General features: G+C 21.8%; 6 protein-coding genes across 6 annotated transcripts; 2 read left to right on the top strand and 4 right to left on the bottom strand.

The window, feature by feature from the left end:
• Window positions 1–281: 281 nt before the first annotated feature.
• On the bottom strand, window positions 282–949 carry SRAE_X000213600 (Hypothetical protein; the record flags this gene model as incomplete). Its single annotated transcript, XM_024644363.1, has 2 exons — window positions 282–775; window positions 841–949. 2 exons carry the CDS (start codon window positions 947–949, stop codon window positions 282–284), a joined length of 603 nt encoding a protein of 200 aa, XP_024499607.1.
• Window positions 950–1,870: 921 nt separating this feature from the next.
• Window positions 1,871–3,737, bottom strand: SRAE_X000213700 (Aromatic amino acid hydroxylase family and Tyrosine 3-monooxygenase-like family and Aromatic amino acid hydroxylase, C-terminal domain-containing protein; the record flags this gene model as incomplete). The annotated part of the gene is made up of 7 exons (XM_024644374.1): window positions 1,871–2,030; window positions 2,079–2,634; window positions 2,681–2,826; window positions 2,875–2,925; window positions 2,976–3,358; window positions 3,404–3,614; window positions 3,667–3,737. The coding sequence occupies 7 exons, from the start codon at window positions 3,735–3,737 to the stop codon at window positions 1,871–1,873; spliced, it is 1,578 nt and encodes a 525-aa protein (XP_024499608.1).
• Window positions 3,738–4,928: 1,191 nt separating this feature from the next.
• SRAE_X000213800 (C-type lectin domain and von Willebrand factor, type A domain and C-type lectin-like domain and C-type lectin fold domain-containing protein) lies at window positions 4,929–6,709 on the bottom strand (the record flags this gene model as incomplete). Its single annotated transcript, XM_024644385.1, has 2 exons — window positions 4,929–6,440; window positions 6,479–6,709. 2 exons carry the CDS (start codon window positions 6,707–6,709, stop codon window positions 4,929–4,931), a joined length of 1,743 nt encoding a protein of 580 aa, XP_024499609.1.
• A 2,348-nt stretch (window positions 6,710–9,057) lies between these two features.
• Window positions 9,058–11,993, top strand: SRAE_X000213900 (Inositol-3-phosphate synthase 1; the record flags this gene model as incomplete). The annotated part of the gene is made up of 5 exons (XM_024644396.1): window positions 9,058–9,086; window positions 10,220–10,256; window positions 10,316–10,351; window positions 10,404–10,654; window positions 10,709–11,993. 5 exons carry the CDS (start codon window positions 9,058–9,060, stop codon window positions 11,991–11,993), a joined length of 1,638 nt encoding a protein of 545 aa, XP_024499610.1.
• A 405-nt stretch (window positions 11,994–12,398) lies between these two features.
• Window positions 12,399–14,580, top strand: SRAE_X000214000 (Dymeclin; the record flags this gene model as incomplete). The annotated part of the gene is made up of 5 exons (XM_024644407.1): window positions 12,399–12,544; window positions 12,585–12,954; window positions 13,007–13,038; window positions 13,091–13,095; window positions 13,163–14,580. 5 exons carry the CDS (start codon window positions 12,399–12,401, stop codon window positions 14,578–14,580), a joined length of 1,971 nt encoding a protein of 656 aa, XP_024499611.1.
• Window positions 14,581–14,770: 190 nt separating this feature from the next.
• SRAE_X000214100 (Domain of unknown function DB domain-containing protein) lies at window positions 14,771–15,421 on the bottom strand (the record flags this gene model as incomplete). The annotated part of the gene is made up of 1 exon (XM_024644418.1): window positions 14,771–15,421. One exon carries the CDS (start codon window positions 15,419–15,421, stop codon window positions 14,771–14,773), a length of 651 nt encoding a protein of 216 aa, XP_024499612.1.
• Between the last annotated feature and the right edge of the window lie 495 nt (window positions 15,422–15,916).

The following is a 15,916-nucleotide window of genomic DNA, read 5'->3' on the forward strand; positions in this document are numbered from 1 at the left end:
TATAATAACTTTAATAAACTATAATAATTAATAATATTTACTATACTTATATTTCATATTAATGTCAAATGGATCGTAACTTATATTCTAAAAATTTTTTAAATAAATCATTAATTTAAGAACCTATTAATATTTCAATGATATTCTATTTATAAAATATTTTTAAAATTATATAATAATTTAATTCTCTCAAAACATTTCAATCAATGTTGTTATATTAATATAAATATTTGGATCACATAACCAAGATTTCACAGTTTAATTATAGTTTATAGTGACACCTACCGCCAATGATCAGATAACTCTGGAATTGTCGTTTTCATTTGTTCTTTTGTTACTGAAGAGTTTAATACATTTTGCCTTTCCCATTCTTCTTCTTCTGTATTGATAACTTGCACTGATAATGAATTAATACATTCATTGTCATCAAAAACATTAGCATCATTATTAAATGAAGATATATTTTTATTTATATTTGATAATGTTACATCATCTTTATTTTCACTTGAATCAGAAAATGACATATCGGAAATTGAATCATACGATAAACTTTCAATAGATAAACTATCATCAAAATTACGATTATATGAAACACATGTATCAGATTGTACATATTCAGAAATATCAGATTGAATTGAAAGTTTTGTGTTACTTCTTGCTTTTCTAATATTAAGTTGTATTAAATTAGAATGTATATCATGCCATATATTTATAGCATTAACTAATCTTGTTGTAACCATATGATCCATCAAAAATGATGTTGTTGGTTGGTGTTCTATAATAAAAAAAAAAAGAAATAAAACATTATATAAAAATAAAAAAAATAATAAATAAATTAACCTTTTTGAAACCATTTTCTTCTTTGAGGAGCACTTTTAGATCTTTGAGTTATTAATTTTTGCTCTATATCATTATCAAGAGATAATTGTTTTCCGCTAATATTTTGCATTTCAATATAATTTATAAACTAAATATATATTAAATTATATATATTTACATATATGCACAAAAGATAAAATATTTTTAATTTCTATACAACAATTTTAACAACATAATAGGGAATACAAATAATAATCTTTTTTTTTTCAAATAAAATTTATCATTTATATAATATATTGACATAAAAAAGTATTATAAAATATACTTTTTAAAAAAAACAATTTTATTAGTTATGCATCAACATTTTAACATATTTACAAAATATGATTTTATTTTTTTTATTATATATATATATTATATTCAAATATATACAATAATATTTTTTAAAATCTTCATTAACTCTTAAAAATACATTTTATATGACTTTTACATAAATCATATCAACAAAGTTTATCAAGAAAAAAAAAATCAAAAATATATTTAAACATTTTTAAAAAAATATTTATATTAACATAAATTTTTATAAAATCAAACTTTTAACTATATTTAGTTTAAAGTTATTAACGTAAAAGATTTATTTTAAAATAGTCTATAAGAAACTAAAGTTTTGTCTTTAACAATTTAATTTTAAATTTTACTTAATTAAAAATTGTCAACATTAATTTATCAAAGTTTATTAATTTAAAATTTTTTAATGGATTTTTAAATATAAAAATTCAATAAAATGATTACTTCTTTTTTTATTTTAAAATAAAAAGCTTTGTCAAAACACAATGTTAATAAAGTAGAAAAAAAATTAATTTGTTAATTAATTATTTTGTTTTTAACGGAAAAATTTGAAGAAATTGTTAATAAATTTCCATTATTGCTAATAATAATAAAAATTTTCTTCTTTTTTTATAATAAATTTCTTTACCTTTTATAATTATGTAAATATTCAGTAAATAAAGCTCCGTCAAAAAGCGTTTTTAATTATTTCAATTGATTTGAATTAAAGAATAAAATGTAAAGCGGATGCAAAAAGATTAATATCAGAACGGAGTTGATTAATAGCAAGTGTTAAAGATCTATTGTTATTTAATACTTCAATTGATTCTGTATAAGCATTATAACGAACAATAAATGGTCTATTCATACTATTTGTAAACATTCTAAATATATATAAAAATGTATTATAAATTATTATATTTATTAATTACCTTAATTTTTGTTGAGCTTCTTCAAAATTTTTAGTATAAAAATATGCTGTTTGGAAACATGTTATCATACATTCTTGTTTAACAACACGATCTGGATCAAATCTTAAGATGTTTGCTTTATCACTAACAGCATGTAATAATTCACCTGCACTAGAAAGTAATCCAGCACCATAAACTTTAAGTTCTTTTTTTTTAAATGATATATTTTCTTCATTATCATCAAATTCTTCACCATCTTCAGGATTAGATGAATAACAACCACACATACCAAATTCAATTGAAAAAAAGTATAATGTAGCTAAATTTGTTAAATCTTGTTCTGAAGCTCCAAGTGATGCAAGTCCAATTTCTTGAGAAAATTGTGCAAAATCTGGGTCAGCAAATAAAGCCATATGTCCCATTAATTCATGAACAGTATCAGGTTCAGGAGTATAAAATGGATCAGCATGATGTCTAACATATTGAGTACAATTAAAAACTCTAAATGCAAGTCCAGCCAAAAAATCTCTGGCACTTAAATATCCTGCAACAGGTCTTACTCTAAATCCTGTTTTAGCTTTAAATTAAAATATGTTAATTTTTTTCTTATTTAATTAACTTACATTTTAAAAAATTATTAATATCCTCAAGTTGTGGTATATTATTTTCAGAATATCCACAATATCTTTCTAATAATTCAAAATTATCTAAAAATTCTTTACATGCATGTTTTTTGTGAAGTTCACGTAATTTTTTATATATTATTCCCCTTAAAAAAATATTATTTAAATTGATAAAATTAAAATATAAAATTTACCAAGTTTTTTTTTCACTTTCAGTATATTCAATACGTGGAATAGGTTCACCTCTATTAAAAGAAATTTTTTTATAATATATTAATACCCAAGAGAAACATACTGTTTATAATTTAAAGCAATTTCAGCAAACATCATACGACGTTGTCTATATTCTTTATCTTTAAATCCTGGATGATCAGCATCTAAACCATCACCATACATTATAACACGTTTAGAACAAAGATCAAGATCATAAATAGTTTTTGGAAACCATTGTGAACCACTTAATGCATCTTCAGATCCAGGATCTTCAATAATGTAAGCACCTTTTGGATTAATAGTACTTGATACTTCTTCAACATCTAAATTGTTATTTTTTAACTCATTAATAATATCAAATGCTGTTATATTATCTTCCCATTCTAATTCAAGAAATACTTCAATTTCTGATTGATTACCAGAATGTGGATCTCTTGTTTCTATATGTTTAATTCTGGTATTATTCTAAAAAGTAAATTTATTTATTGAAAAATAATAAAATTAACTAACAGGAATTGATGCCATTAGTTTGGATAATGTATCACCACTACGTTGAGATTTAATAATTACAGTTAATACTTGTAAACCTTCTTCATAACAACCATCTAATGACATTTCTTTTTTAACTGATTTTATATCTTTTTCAGATACAAATGGCATACCAATACTTCCACTTCTACGAAATTTCATTTTAAATGAATTTAAACGTTTTTCAGCTGTACTAAAAATATACAAAATTAAAATATTTTATCACTTAAAAAATTGTAATCTACACTTCTGATACATCAGGTGAAGTAACAACAGATTTTTGTTTGTAGTAGTGAAATTTCATTCCAGATGCCATAGTGATTGTAATTGAATCTAAAAATAAATTAAATATAAATGTACTTTAATTATTATTTTAAATATTTATATTAATAAAATAACATAGTTAGATTACTAATATAGTATCTAAATTTACAGTTATTAACAAAAAAGAAATAACTGTTCTTATTGAAAGCTAGTAATTTAAAAATTTTCTTCATTTAGAAGATAATGAAGTAAGAATTTAAATGATGTGAAATAAACTAGTTTCAATATTTTGAAGAAGAATATTTAATGAGGTAAAGAAATATATCTATTAAAAAATTTATTTTATGGTCTTTATATATATAAATTTAACACTAGTAATTTGTTATGCGTGAAATGGGAAATAAGATTTTTAATATAGTATTTTAAAAGATTGATATTGATATATTAACCTTTTTTTTTATATTAATTTAGTAGTAAAATTAAACTATACAAATGGGTCTTAAATTTCAAAAATACATTGCAAATATTGACAAATTAAAAATTACTTGATTACTTACTTGGTTAAAATTTATTAAATAAAATATATTTTCAATATTTGATGGTAAAATTATTTACTATGAAAGAGTATTTTCTCATTAATGCCATACAAATTATTATAATATGTTTGTGAGAAAAATGAATATTTAATATGCTATTTGTACTTTTTAAACTACCAATAACTATTTTAAATATTTGAAAATAATTAACTTAAAAAATATCACTTTATCATTAAGGATTTCTTTATTATTATATCTTTTTTCTAAAATTAAGAGGTTGATACTATATAAAATAATAAAAATTTTTTTTAAAAATCACTATAAATTATAACTTTTTTGCTCCTTGTATTTTTCAATTTTGTATTTGTTACATTTTATCATAAAATATATAATTGTACAAGAAAACATTTTTTTTTGTTTGTTTATATTTTTTGTAAATTGATTAAAAAAAACCATAAAATAACTTATTTTACATTTAAGAAAACTATAGTATTTTTATTATGACAAACAAATATTAATAAATACATTTTTTCTTTTACCGCTGTTTTTAATAATATTTTTAAGTAAAAAAAAAATAAAACATTATAAAGGTTATTTTTTTTTTCTATAGATTTATATTTATTTATTTTAATTAATTGAAAAGGATAATTTATATTAAAAGTTTCTATATCATTTTTTTAATAAAAGAAATTAATAAAAAACTTTTTTTAAGAACAAAAATTATCTGCATCACAGGCAGGTTCTTCACAGATGTAATTTGAAGCATGTTCAAAATCATTACAACTAACCATTTCCCATTTTCCTTTTGAATTAATTTGAACACAATTACCATTTTTTAAATTAGGCTCATTAACATCCCAATTTTTGTAATTCCCTAGAGAAGTATCAGAACTCCATACAAATTTTCCAGGTGCTTGTAAATATAAACCTATATAATAAGGATAAGAATTATAAGTGTTAAGTTGTTGAACTAAAAATTCATTTTTTTCTTGTGAAAAATCATTTGCTAATGTAGCATTTTTACCATCTAATGGACATATAATTTTTGCTGTATTCCATGTTGATGGTGTCTCATGAACATATATACATTCAGCTGTTTTAAGACACTTTGTATCATCTTTAAATTGTATTAATGGTTGTGGGCAAAAACAATTTACATACAAAGCACTTGTTATCATATCTTCAATTATTGTTTCATCATTAAAGAAATTAAAACAATTAGAACCAATATCTTTCATTAAATTAACATTATTATTATTATCATATTTTAAAGCAAATGTAACTATTGTAATACCTTTTTCTTTTAATGAAGCAGCTAAACGACAAGGATCCTGATCAGTAGAACTACTTCTAACAACTGAATTACATTCAATATTTGTTTTAGAACTAAATAAATAAATTACTTGTTTTCTATTTGGATTTCCTGTTGAACGATTTAATATTGTTTCTGCTTTTTTTAATCCATCATATATATTTGGTTCTTCATCATTATTAAAAGGTATTTTAAATAACTCATCAGTAAATTGTAAACTATTATAATATTTATCAAGATTTGCAATAATATTAGCTGATGTTCCCATACTAACAATACCAGCTCTACTGTATCTCATATTATTTCTACCAATTGTAAAGTTTGTACTAACAAAACCAGCAATTGCTCCTTCAATTCCCAATAGTCCTAATTTACCAACACCTTTACTTGTATCTACTACAAATACCATATCAACCCAAAGATTTTTAATATTTTTTGAACATGAAGAATCAGAAATATCATCTGGTTTTGGAGTATTATTTTGTACATTCTTACAAAATGAATTTAATACATTTTCTAAACTTGTATAATTTTCAGCACTAAAAACTCTTGAAGCATTTCCAGCTGCAGCTAAAAGTTCACTATATTTATAATTTTTTCCTACACCAATTGCATATATAGATATATTTTTTTTTGTAGCTTCAAAATTTAATGTTTTTAATAAATTTTCACTACCATCTTGGCCATCAGTCATAAGTAATATAACATTAGGACTAGATGCTCTATCCCCATCTTTTCCAAAAACATTTTCAATAGCATATTTTAAACCTAAATAGATACTTGTACCACCTCCACTATATGGAGCATTTTTAATTGCTTGAATAACAGCCCCATTACTAGTATATTTATTTAAATCAAATAATAAATGTGGTAAGTGATTAAATAATACCATACCAACATGTGAATCCTAAAAAAAAATATTTAATTTACTAACTATTTTCTTACAGAGACACTTTGTCCAATTGTTAAACTATTATTTACCATATTTGCAATTGAGTTCATAGATTTTTCATAATTTGTTTTTCCAATTGATCCACTTTCATCAATAACAAATACTAAGTCAAGAGAAGTTAAAGTACATTTTGATGTAGAAGGTGTTGTTTTTACATTTTGTGTAAAAACACTACTGACTTTAAAAAAAAAAATTAAACTTAGAATTTTTAGTAAAAGTAACATTATTTTATATTAATTAACCAATTATTCAAAAGTTATATATTTTATTTTTTTGATAAGGTTATCATCGTTATCACATTTATTTATGTTATTCCTTCAAAATTATTATATAATTTGTTTGGATTAAAATTTATTTATAATTATTATCAATGTTAAAATAGTTAATCAACTTTTTATGCAAAATCTATAAATATAATTTGTAATCATCCTAATTATATAATTATTTTTATGGAAATGTAAACACATCAAACTTTTTTCCAATTAAAAAGATTTTTTTTTATCAATATAAAAGTTTGATTTTTCTTTTGATTAAGAATAATTGATAAAGATAAAAAAATAATCATATTATATACACAGTAAACCAATTATGATATCATTTTAGAAAATTGTTAATATTAAAAATTTCAGTTAATAATTTGAAATAAAAATTATAATGATAAAAGTGAATTTAAAAATAATTAATTTTAATTTTTCATTCAAATTATGTTAAAACTTTATCATTTTCTAGAAAAAGTTTATTCTTAAGTTAATATTAATTGGAAATGTATATTATCACGATGTTTCAGATAAATTTACTATTTTTCTAATAAAAGTTTATTTGTATATCTAAAATACAGTTTTCTATTATTTCATCATAAAGATCGATAAAATTTGATAAAAGGTATATGAAAATTACTTTTTTTTATTTTAAAATCGTTAAGCTTTTTTATTATCTCATATTGTATTTAAGAAATTTATACATTTTCAAATAAAATGGTTAAAATATCGTTAAATTTGCTTATCAATTTGTGTAAAAAAATATATAAGTAAAAATTGTTAAAAATTATATTTTGTTTTTTTATAGAATTTAAAGTTTAATTATTTTCATTTAAAAGGTGTATTTTAAAAATATTTTTTAAAAATTTGCTTTTAACTTTTTTAATTGAAGGTTATTTTTTAATTACAAAATATATATTTTATGAATAATATAATATATTTAAAAATAATCTTTAATTATATCTCAAAACATGATTCAGAAATAAAAAATGTACTTTAAAAGTAGGAATAATATTTTTGATGTTAATAATACTTCACTTTTTAAAATTGTTTTATTTTTAAAAATTATTATTATAATGATACTAAAAAAAGTTGGAATTTTTAAATAATAAAAAAAAAGTTTATAATGATAAATATTTTTTTTATTTTTATATAAAATAAATAATTTAGAAAAGAATATTCTAGCAAATATTTAAACATTTTAACTTTTTTTAAAAAATGATGTTTTTAAAAAATATTTGATATTTTGTTGATCAATTATTAGTCAGAAATGTTCTGTTAAAAAATTTGTAATCATGTAAAATTTAATTTAATTTTTGTCTTTTAAAATATAAATTTTTAAATTAATATAAAAATTAAAAATATAAAGTATATTATTGTTTAAAAATAATGGTATATTCCAGTTATAGTAGAAGTAATATAAATTTTAAAAAATTTAGCTTTTGTAATTATTAATACATAAAAAAAATATTATTAATTCAGAATATATTTAAATGAAAAATAAATAAACAGTTAATTAAGATATTTGAAGTTTGATGTTGACATTTAATAAAAATTTTCTGATAGTAATAATATATAATTTATCATAATACTTAATATATAAAAAAACATTTTTCTTACATAAATAATTTTTTTTCCTATTAAAATCAATTTACTTAGCCTTTCAAATACTGAAAGTGAAACTATTAACTTCCTTAAAAAAATGGCATTCTCTCAACAATAAAATATTGTACCTAGATGATTACAAAATAAAGCTATTTATGAATAGAAAAAACCAATAAAAATTTCACCAAGAATATATGTCTCAAAAAAATAGTATTAAAAAAACACATGGTTTTTCGATCTTAAGCTAAACTTTGTAGTTTCTCTGCAGTTTTTTTCTGTTGATTCAATAAACTAGTTTTCATTAAAGTTTGTAAAAATGAATCACAATATCATTGATAATTGATGTAGCTACATGAAAGAGAAAGTTTAAGAAAGAACAATAGTTGAAAGATTCTGCTACAGATGTGGATTTTTTGAAAGATCTGTAGAGAAACAAGTAAATGCTTTACAGTCACTGTCTTGAATCATGGTAAAGCTATTCTTTCAAAAAGAATAAAAAAAGCAAATTACTAAGGAAACCACAGTCTATTTATATAGCTGGAGGTATTACTAGACTAGTAAGCTCGAAGTTCAGAAATTTACACACTTTAAAGTGAATTACAAATTAAACTTTTTAAAATCTAAGTTTTAACTTCATACCCAGACTATTGAGAGAATGTAAGAGTAACGAGGAATAAAAGAACAAGAAGTAGGAAAAGATTACTAGAAGCATGTTAGGCAGCTACCTCACTGAATTTATGTAAGAACAGAAGAGTAAGAAGGCAGATTTTTTTCTAAAAATGTCTCAAGATGTAGCATTTTTATTAGTCTTTGAAAGTAGAATCTTAAGATAATGAGGGAAAATAAAAAAAATGTTTTTGCATATTATTTCATAATTTATACTATTTCTACTGAAACTGAAATATTCTAAAAATTATAAATTGAAGTAAAAAAATTTTTATCTGTTGAATTAACTTTTTTTTAAATATACTTATTAATATGGTAAAATTTTTTTTAATTGTAACTTGATTAAATAATGTTAAATTTTACATTAAAAAGAAATAAAAAAATAAATTGTATATTTTATTATAACAACTTCTATTTTTCGTCATTAAATGAAATTATATTCACAATTTATAAATATAAATATGCTTAAGCTTAATATTATCTTCTAATGTTATACAATGTAGTACATTTATATCTAACAAAAATTACACTTGTTTTTTTTTTTTTTTTAATATTAAAAAAAACTTTTTCAAGTATTACTGTGCTAATTTAAAAGAATAAATATAGATTGTGAAATTTGAATAAAGCATATTTATAATGTTTATATCATATTTCTTATCAATATAAAATTTCAATTATATACAAAAAAATTGTATATTATACTATTATTATATTTAAATTTTATTGTTTATTTATAATAAATGTAATTATACATTAAAATAAAATTTATCAATAAAATATATTTATATTGTATTTACAAATGATCAAGTGCAAATTGAGTAAAAATGTTAAGAATTTAAATAAAATGTCTGGAAAAAGAAATAAACAAAAAAATATATTTTTTGGTAAAGAATTAGAGAAAAGTCTATCATTAACAGTATAACAAATATGTGTATTCTATAAAAAAGTGTGTATTTTGTGTATAATTTAAATGTAAGTTAATTAATGTTTTATTTAAAAAATATCATTTTTATGTTTTTATACTTTAATAAATAAAAAAAATTATTATATTGTAAAAAGTGATATTTTATCAAAGTGAAAATGTTTTAAGTTTGTTTATGATATTTTATACATGTCTGAAGATAGTATATTGGATATCATTAAATTTTAAATTAAAAGTATTTATGCCATTAATTGTTTAAAACATTTTATAACAAGTTAATAAAGTTTTACGCCTCCTCCATTAGTAAATGATTATATAAAGGTTAGGACTTGAAAATTTTTTATCATAAATTTACTAATTTACGTCTTCGCAAATTATAGTACTTTTTAAAACTTATTATTTGTCCAATCATTATGGTAAGCATTTTTTTTTATTAAAAGCATTAATTCTTAATTTTTTTTTGTTTAGATTAATGTTAATTCTCCACAATTTAATATTGAAAACAATATTGCAACATCATATTTTAAATACAAAAAAAATATTTTTAATGAAAAGAATGGAGAGTTAACAATAACACCTCAATCTTTTAACTATACTTTTAGAACAAAACTTAATCCTTCAAAAACTGGATTAATGTTAGTTGGACTTGGAGGAAATAATGGAAGTACTTTACTTGGATCAATTATTGCTAACAAACATAAGTTAACATGGAATACTCGGTAAGTTAATAATTATTTTTTATTTTTTATTATATTAAAAAAAAAAATTTTTAGTTCTGGAGAAAAGCAAGCAAATTATTATGGATCAATTACTCAAGCAACAACTGTTCATTTAGGATGGGATGGTGAAAAACAAATTTATGTTCCATTCAAAAATATTCTTCCAATGGTTGATCCAAATGATTTAGTAATTGATGGATGGGATATTAATAATGCCAATATGTATGAAGCTATGAAAAGAGCACAAGTTTTTGAACCTGAATTAATTGAAAAACTTCGTCCACATATGGAACATATTGTACCAAAACCATCAGTATATTATCCTGATTTTATTGCAAGTAACCAAGAACAACGTGCTAATAATGTTATTACTGGAGGTGAACAAAACAAATTAGAACAATTAAATAAGATTCGTTCTGATATTCGTGAATTTAAGAAAAAAAATGGTTTAAACTGTGTTATTGTTCTTTGGACAGCAAATACAGAAAGATATACTATGGTAAAAGAAGGTCTTAATATGACCTCTACTGAAGTAATAGATTCCATTACTAATAATGCACATGAAATTTCACCCTCAAATATATTTGCTGTTGCATCTATTTTAGAAGGTGCTCATTACATTAATGGATCTCCACAAAATACTTTAGTACCTGGAATCATTCAACTTGCCAGAGAGCATAAAACATTTGTAGGTGGAGATGATTTTAAGTCTGGACAAACAAAATTTAAATCAGCTTTAGTTGATTTCCTTGTTAATTCAGGATTAAAACCAGAAAGTATTGTTTCATACAATCATCTTGGAAATAATGATGGAAAAAATTTGAGTGAAGCAAAACAATTTCGTTCAAAAGAAATTTCTAAAGCTTCTGTTGTTGATGATATGGTTGAAGCAAACAAAATTCTTTATCCTGATGGTAAAAAACCTGACCATTGTATTGTTATCAAATATGTACCATATGTTGGTGATAGTAAACGTGCTATGGATGAATATATAAGTAGCATTTTTATGGGAGGACAACAAACACTTGTTATTCATAATACATGTGAAGACTCACTTTTAGCTGTTCCACTTATTTTAGATTTAACAGTTATAACTGAACTTTGTACTAGAATTACTTATTCTACTGCTGGAACTGGTTTTCAGTTGGAATCATTTGATAGTGTTTTATCATTACTTTCATTGATGCTTAAGGCTCCTGTAGTACCAGAAGGAAGTCCAGTTATCAATGCATTTATGAAACAATTTAATGCTGTTACAAAACTTTTAACCATTTGCGCTGGAATTGATTCTGATGTTGATTGTCAACTTGAATTCTTTACCAAACTAAATGTTGATTAAAAAGTCACTACTTTGACAAATATAATTTAAAATAATTTTTTACATTTTTTCTTAAATTTAAAAATATCGTTGATATAACATCATAACATTTAAAATTTGTTTTGTGACACGTTTTTTTTTTTGATAAATTACTTTAATTGCATTTATATATAAATATTTTACCACAAAAAAGTGTGTTTCGCTACAAGACAAATCATTTTTGTTGATTTATTTTTCTGTATAATTCGATATACCTTTTAAATTTATTACATTGATATAGCAATTATTTTTGATATCAAAAGATAACAAATTATAATATTAAAATATATATTTGTTATTAATATGAATTAATATACTATATTATTATTATTAAATACACGTGTAAAAAGTTATATTCATATTTATTTATATATATTTAGTCTAAACATGGGAGGAACAGTAAGTTGTAATAGACCTTCTCAAGAAATGTCTATTTTACTTGAAAAATTATCATCTACTGAAAGTATAAGTCCAAATGATCCATTTTGGAACAAATTACTTAATTTTGAATATCAAGTTGATGAATGTTTAACGTAAGCTTACTATTCAAATCATATTATAATTATTATTTAGTGAAAAGGTCCATCAATTTATTGATTATATCAAAGAACCATGTAGTAAACTTTTTAAGAATTGTGAAAAAAGTGGTAATATTGGAACATTAATTAAGGTATTTTTAAGGAGAGCAAATAATTTATATGATATGGATTTATCTTCTGACAAATATTATTTGTTACTTACATCAAATTGTTTGCTAATAATACGTCATATTTTTGGATATTTTATAAATGAAACAACAGATATATTGCTTCATGAAATAATTAATTTTGACGACTATAATAAGGAAGAAAAATATGAAAGTGATTTTTGTGATGATATTAATTATAGTAATTTATCAGATGAATTGATATCAAATTTGATCAATATTTTAATTAAAGTTCCTGTAAATAATTATAGTATTTCATTACATGTTGAGTCAATTCGTGTACTTTTAGTACTTCTTAGCGCAGAATTATTTACACCAGATGTTCAAAAACCATCAATTTTTGCTAACTATTTATTTACAACTAGTAATTTAGAAAAAGCAAGTACTCTTATTTATTATCTTTTTCGCAATTTTTTATCATATACGGAACATTTGCCTTTTTCAGAAAATGCACGTAGAGCACATGAAACCGAAAGTGGTGGTAGTTATGTTTTATCAATTGGATATTCATTATTTAAATCAGTTAAAAATACATTTTTAGAAAATAGTGATGGAATTGATAGTTCCAATGATCCATTTTCATCCTCAGATATTGAAGATAAAGAAATATCATTGTCATCACTCAGTTGTAATTTATTATTATATTTAGTATGCAGAAATAACAATATATTTTGTAATAGTCCATTTTTAAATGCTTTAGAAAAATTCGGTAATGCACAGGAGATATCTAATAATGATTTTAACAATGTAATATTTACAATTGATTATACACACCTCTATAATCATTTATGTAAATATGTTCATAAACAATCAGTTATGTTGTTATTTTACATGTTGATTCATAAAAATGAAGGATTTAAAAATTTTATATTATCAAGAATCAATCTTGAAAATTTAGTTGTCCCTGTTTTAAAAGTTTTAAATGGTGCTGATTATGAAAATAAACGTTTATTATTTGAAAATAATTTGGATGAAGTATCAACACATAGTGTTGATGAACCAATATCAGTTTTACGTAAAAGTCATCATATTTATTTGTCACTTATAAATATTTTAATATTGACAGAAGATGACTTTTTTGGTAAAATAATTCATGAAACAATAATAAAAGATATTAATTGGTATTTACCATCTAAACATATAAGAGAAATTTCATTAGGAGGATTAATTGCACTTGTTATTATGAAAGTTATACACATGAATACTATCAAAACAAGAGATCGTTATCTTCATACAAATTGTTTAGCAGCATTAGCAAATATTTCCAGTAATTTTAAAAATTTAGACCCTTATGTTTGTCACAAATTAACATCACTTCTAATTTTAATGATGAAAAAACATGTAAGATTAATTCAAAATATTAGAAATATTGAAGATGAAGTAGGTGAAAAAGCAGGAGATGATTGTGACAATAGTAGTATATACCATTATGATATTATTGCATTAGAAGAAGGGATAAGAACAATTTTAGAAATGATAAATTCATGTTTATGTAATAATTTACGAAGTAATCCACATTTAATATATTATATGTTATATAGAAGAGAAATATTTGATTCTTTTCGTGATCATCCAATGTTTCAGGATTTATCAGATAATGTTTTTGCTGTTATTAATCATTTTTCATTAAAACTTGGTAATATTAATGATAAATCAGTTGAAGATATATTAAGTGGTATTGAGGAACATTCTCTTACATGGCCAACTGATCGTTTAAAAAAGTTTCCTGAACTTAAATTTAAATATGTTGAAGATGAAAATACTGCTGAATTTTTTGTACCATATATTTGGAGATTAATAGCATCATATTCTGGTATTTATTACAAAAATAGTTCAATTCAATTATATAATGCATTACAATAATTAATTTTTTACAAAATATTTTTATAAATTTATCTAGTGAATTATTTAATTTATATATATTAAAAATAAATCTTGTTATAAAATTAAAATTTTATTTATGCCACAAAATTAATTACAAACATGTTAAAGTAATATATGAAAAAATTACTATCTCAATAACATTTAAATAAAATGTTTGCGTTTTTTCTTTTTAAGAGTCATCAACTTCTTCTGCAACTTCTTCATTTTGTTCTTCAATAATAGCTTTATTAACAGCTTGATAGAAACATTGTTTTATATTTTCAAATCTATCATAACATGGCATATAACTAAAATCAAGTTTAGTAATATTTCCTGGACGTTGATCACAAAATGTAAGACATTTTGGTCCAGCAAGAGTTGTTGTAATACCATTTCTATAACAACAATCACGATGATCTTTACCTTCAGCAGCACAATATTGAATATCAGCAGCAGCTTGCATTGGACAACTATCAGTACGGAAATACATATTTTGAAGTGCTTGACGTGTATATGTTGCATATGTACATTTACCAATACATGAATCTGGAAGATTTCTTGCTTGACAACAAGCCATAAATCTTTGATCTGGATTTAATATTTTTCTATCACCATCTTCATCAATTTTTAATGTTTTAGATGATGCAACACGTGCACGAACTCTATAACATCCATATTGACCACATGCATATCCTGTACCACATCCTGAAGAACAAACAGGTGCTGGAGGTGGTACACCACAACCTCCACCACATACTCCAGATGAAAAACATGCTTCAGATATTGATAAATATAATACACTTATAAGTAAAAAAACAGTAAATGTATAAAATTTTGACATTTTGTAAATTTGAATAATCTAAAAAAAAAAATTAAAATATTTAATTATTAATTTAACATAAAATATAACTATTAAAAATAAATTTAAAAAAGTAAAAATGAATATTATTTTTGAAATATGACATCTATTTGGCAATAGATGCTCCTTTATATGGAGTCCAAATGATAATAATCTAGTCTTTGATACACTTCCATTCAAAAAGATATTAAAATTAGAGGTGGAATCAAAATAAAAATGAGAAAAGGATGAGTAATAAAAGGTAACCAAACAACTTTTTTCTTATAATTTTTATAGAAAATCATGCAGCTTCTTTCTAATAATTTACTTTTACCTTTTTTAAATATGCTAAATAACTATTACTGAGAAAAATTTTTTAATTTGAAGGATGAATGAGTCATAAAAAAAGTTATAACAAATTTTGTATCTTAATGAACGTTATTTTTATGTAGATAGTAAAGGTTTTTGTATTGTATTTTATTATAAAATTAATATTTA

This window comes from Strongyloides ratti, scaffold srae_chrx_scaffold0000004 (genome assembly GCF_001040885.1).
Source record: "Strongyloides ratti genome assembly S_ratti_ED321, scaffold srae_chrx_scaffold0000004".
Lineage (NCBI taxonomy): Eukaryota > Metazoa > Nematoda > Chromadorea > Rhabditida > Strongyloididae > Strongyloides > Strongyloides ratti.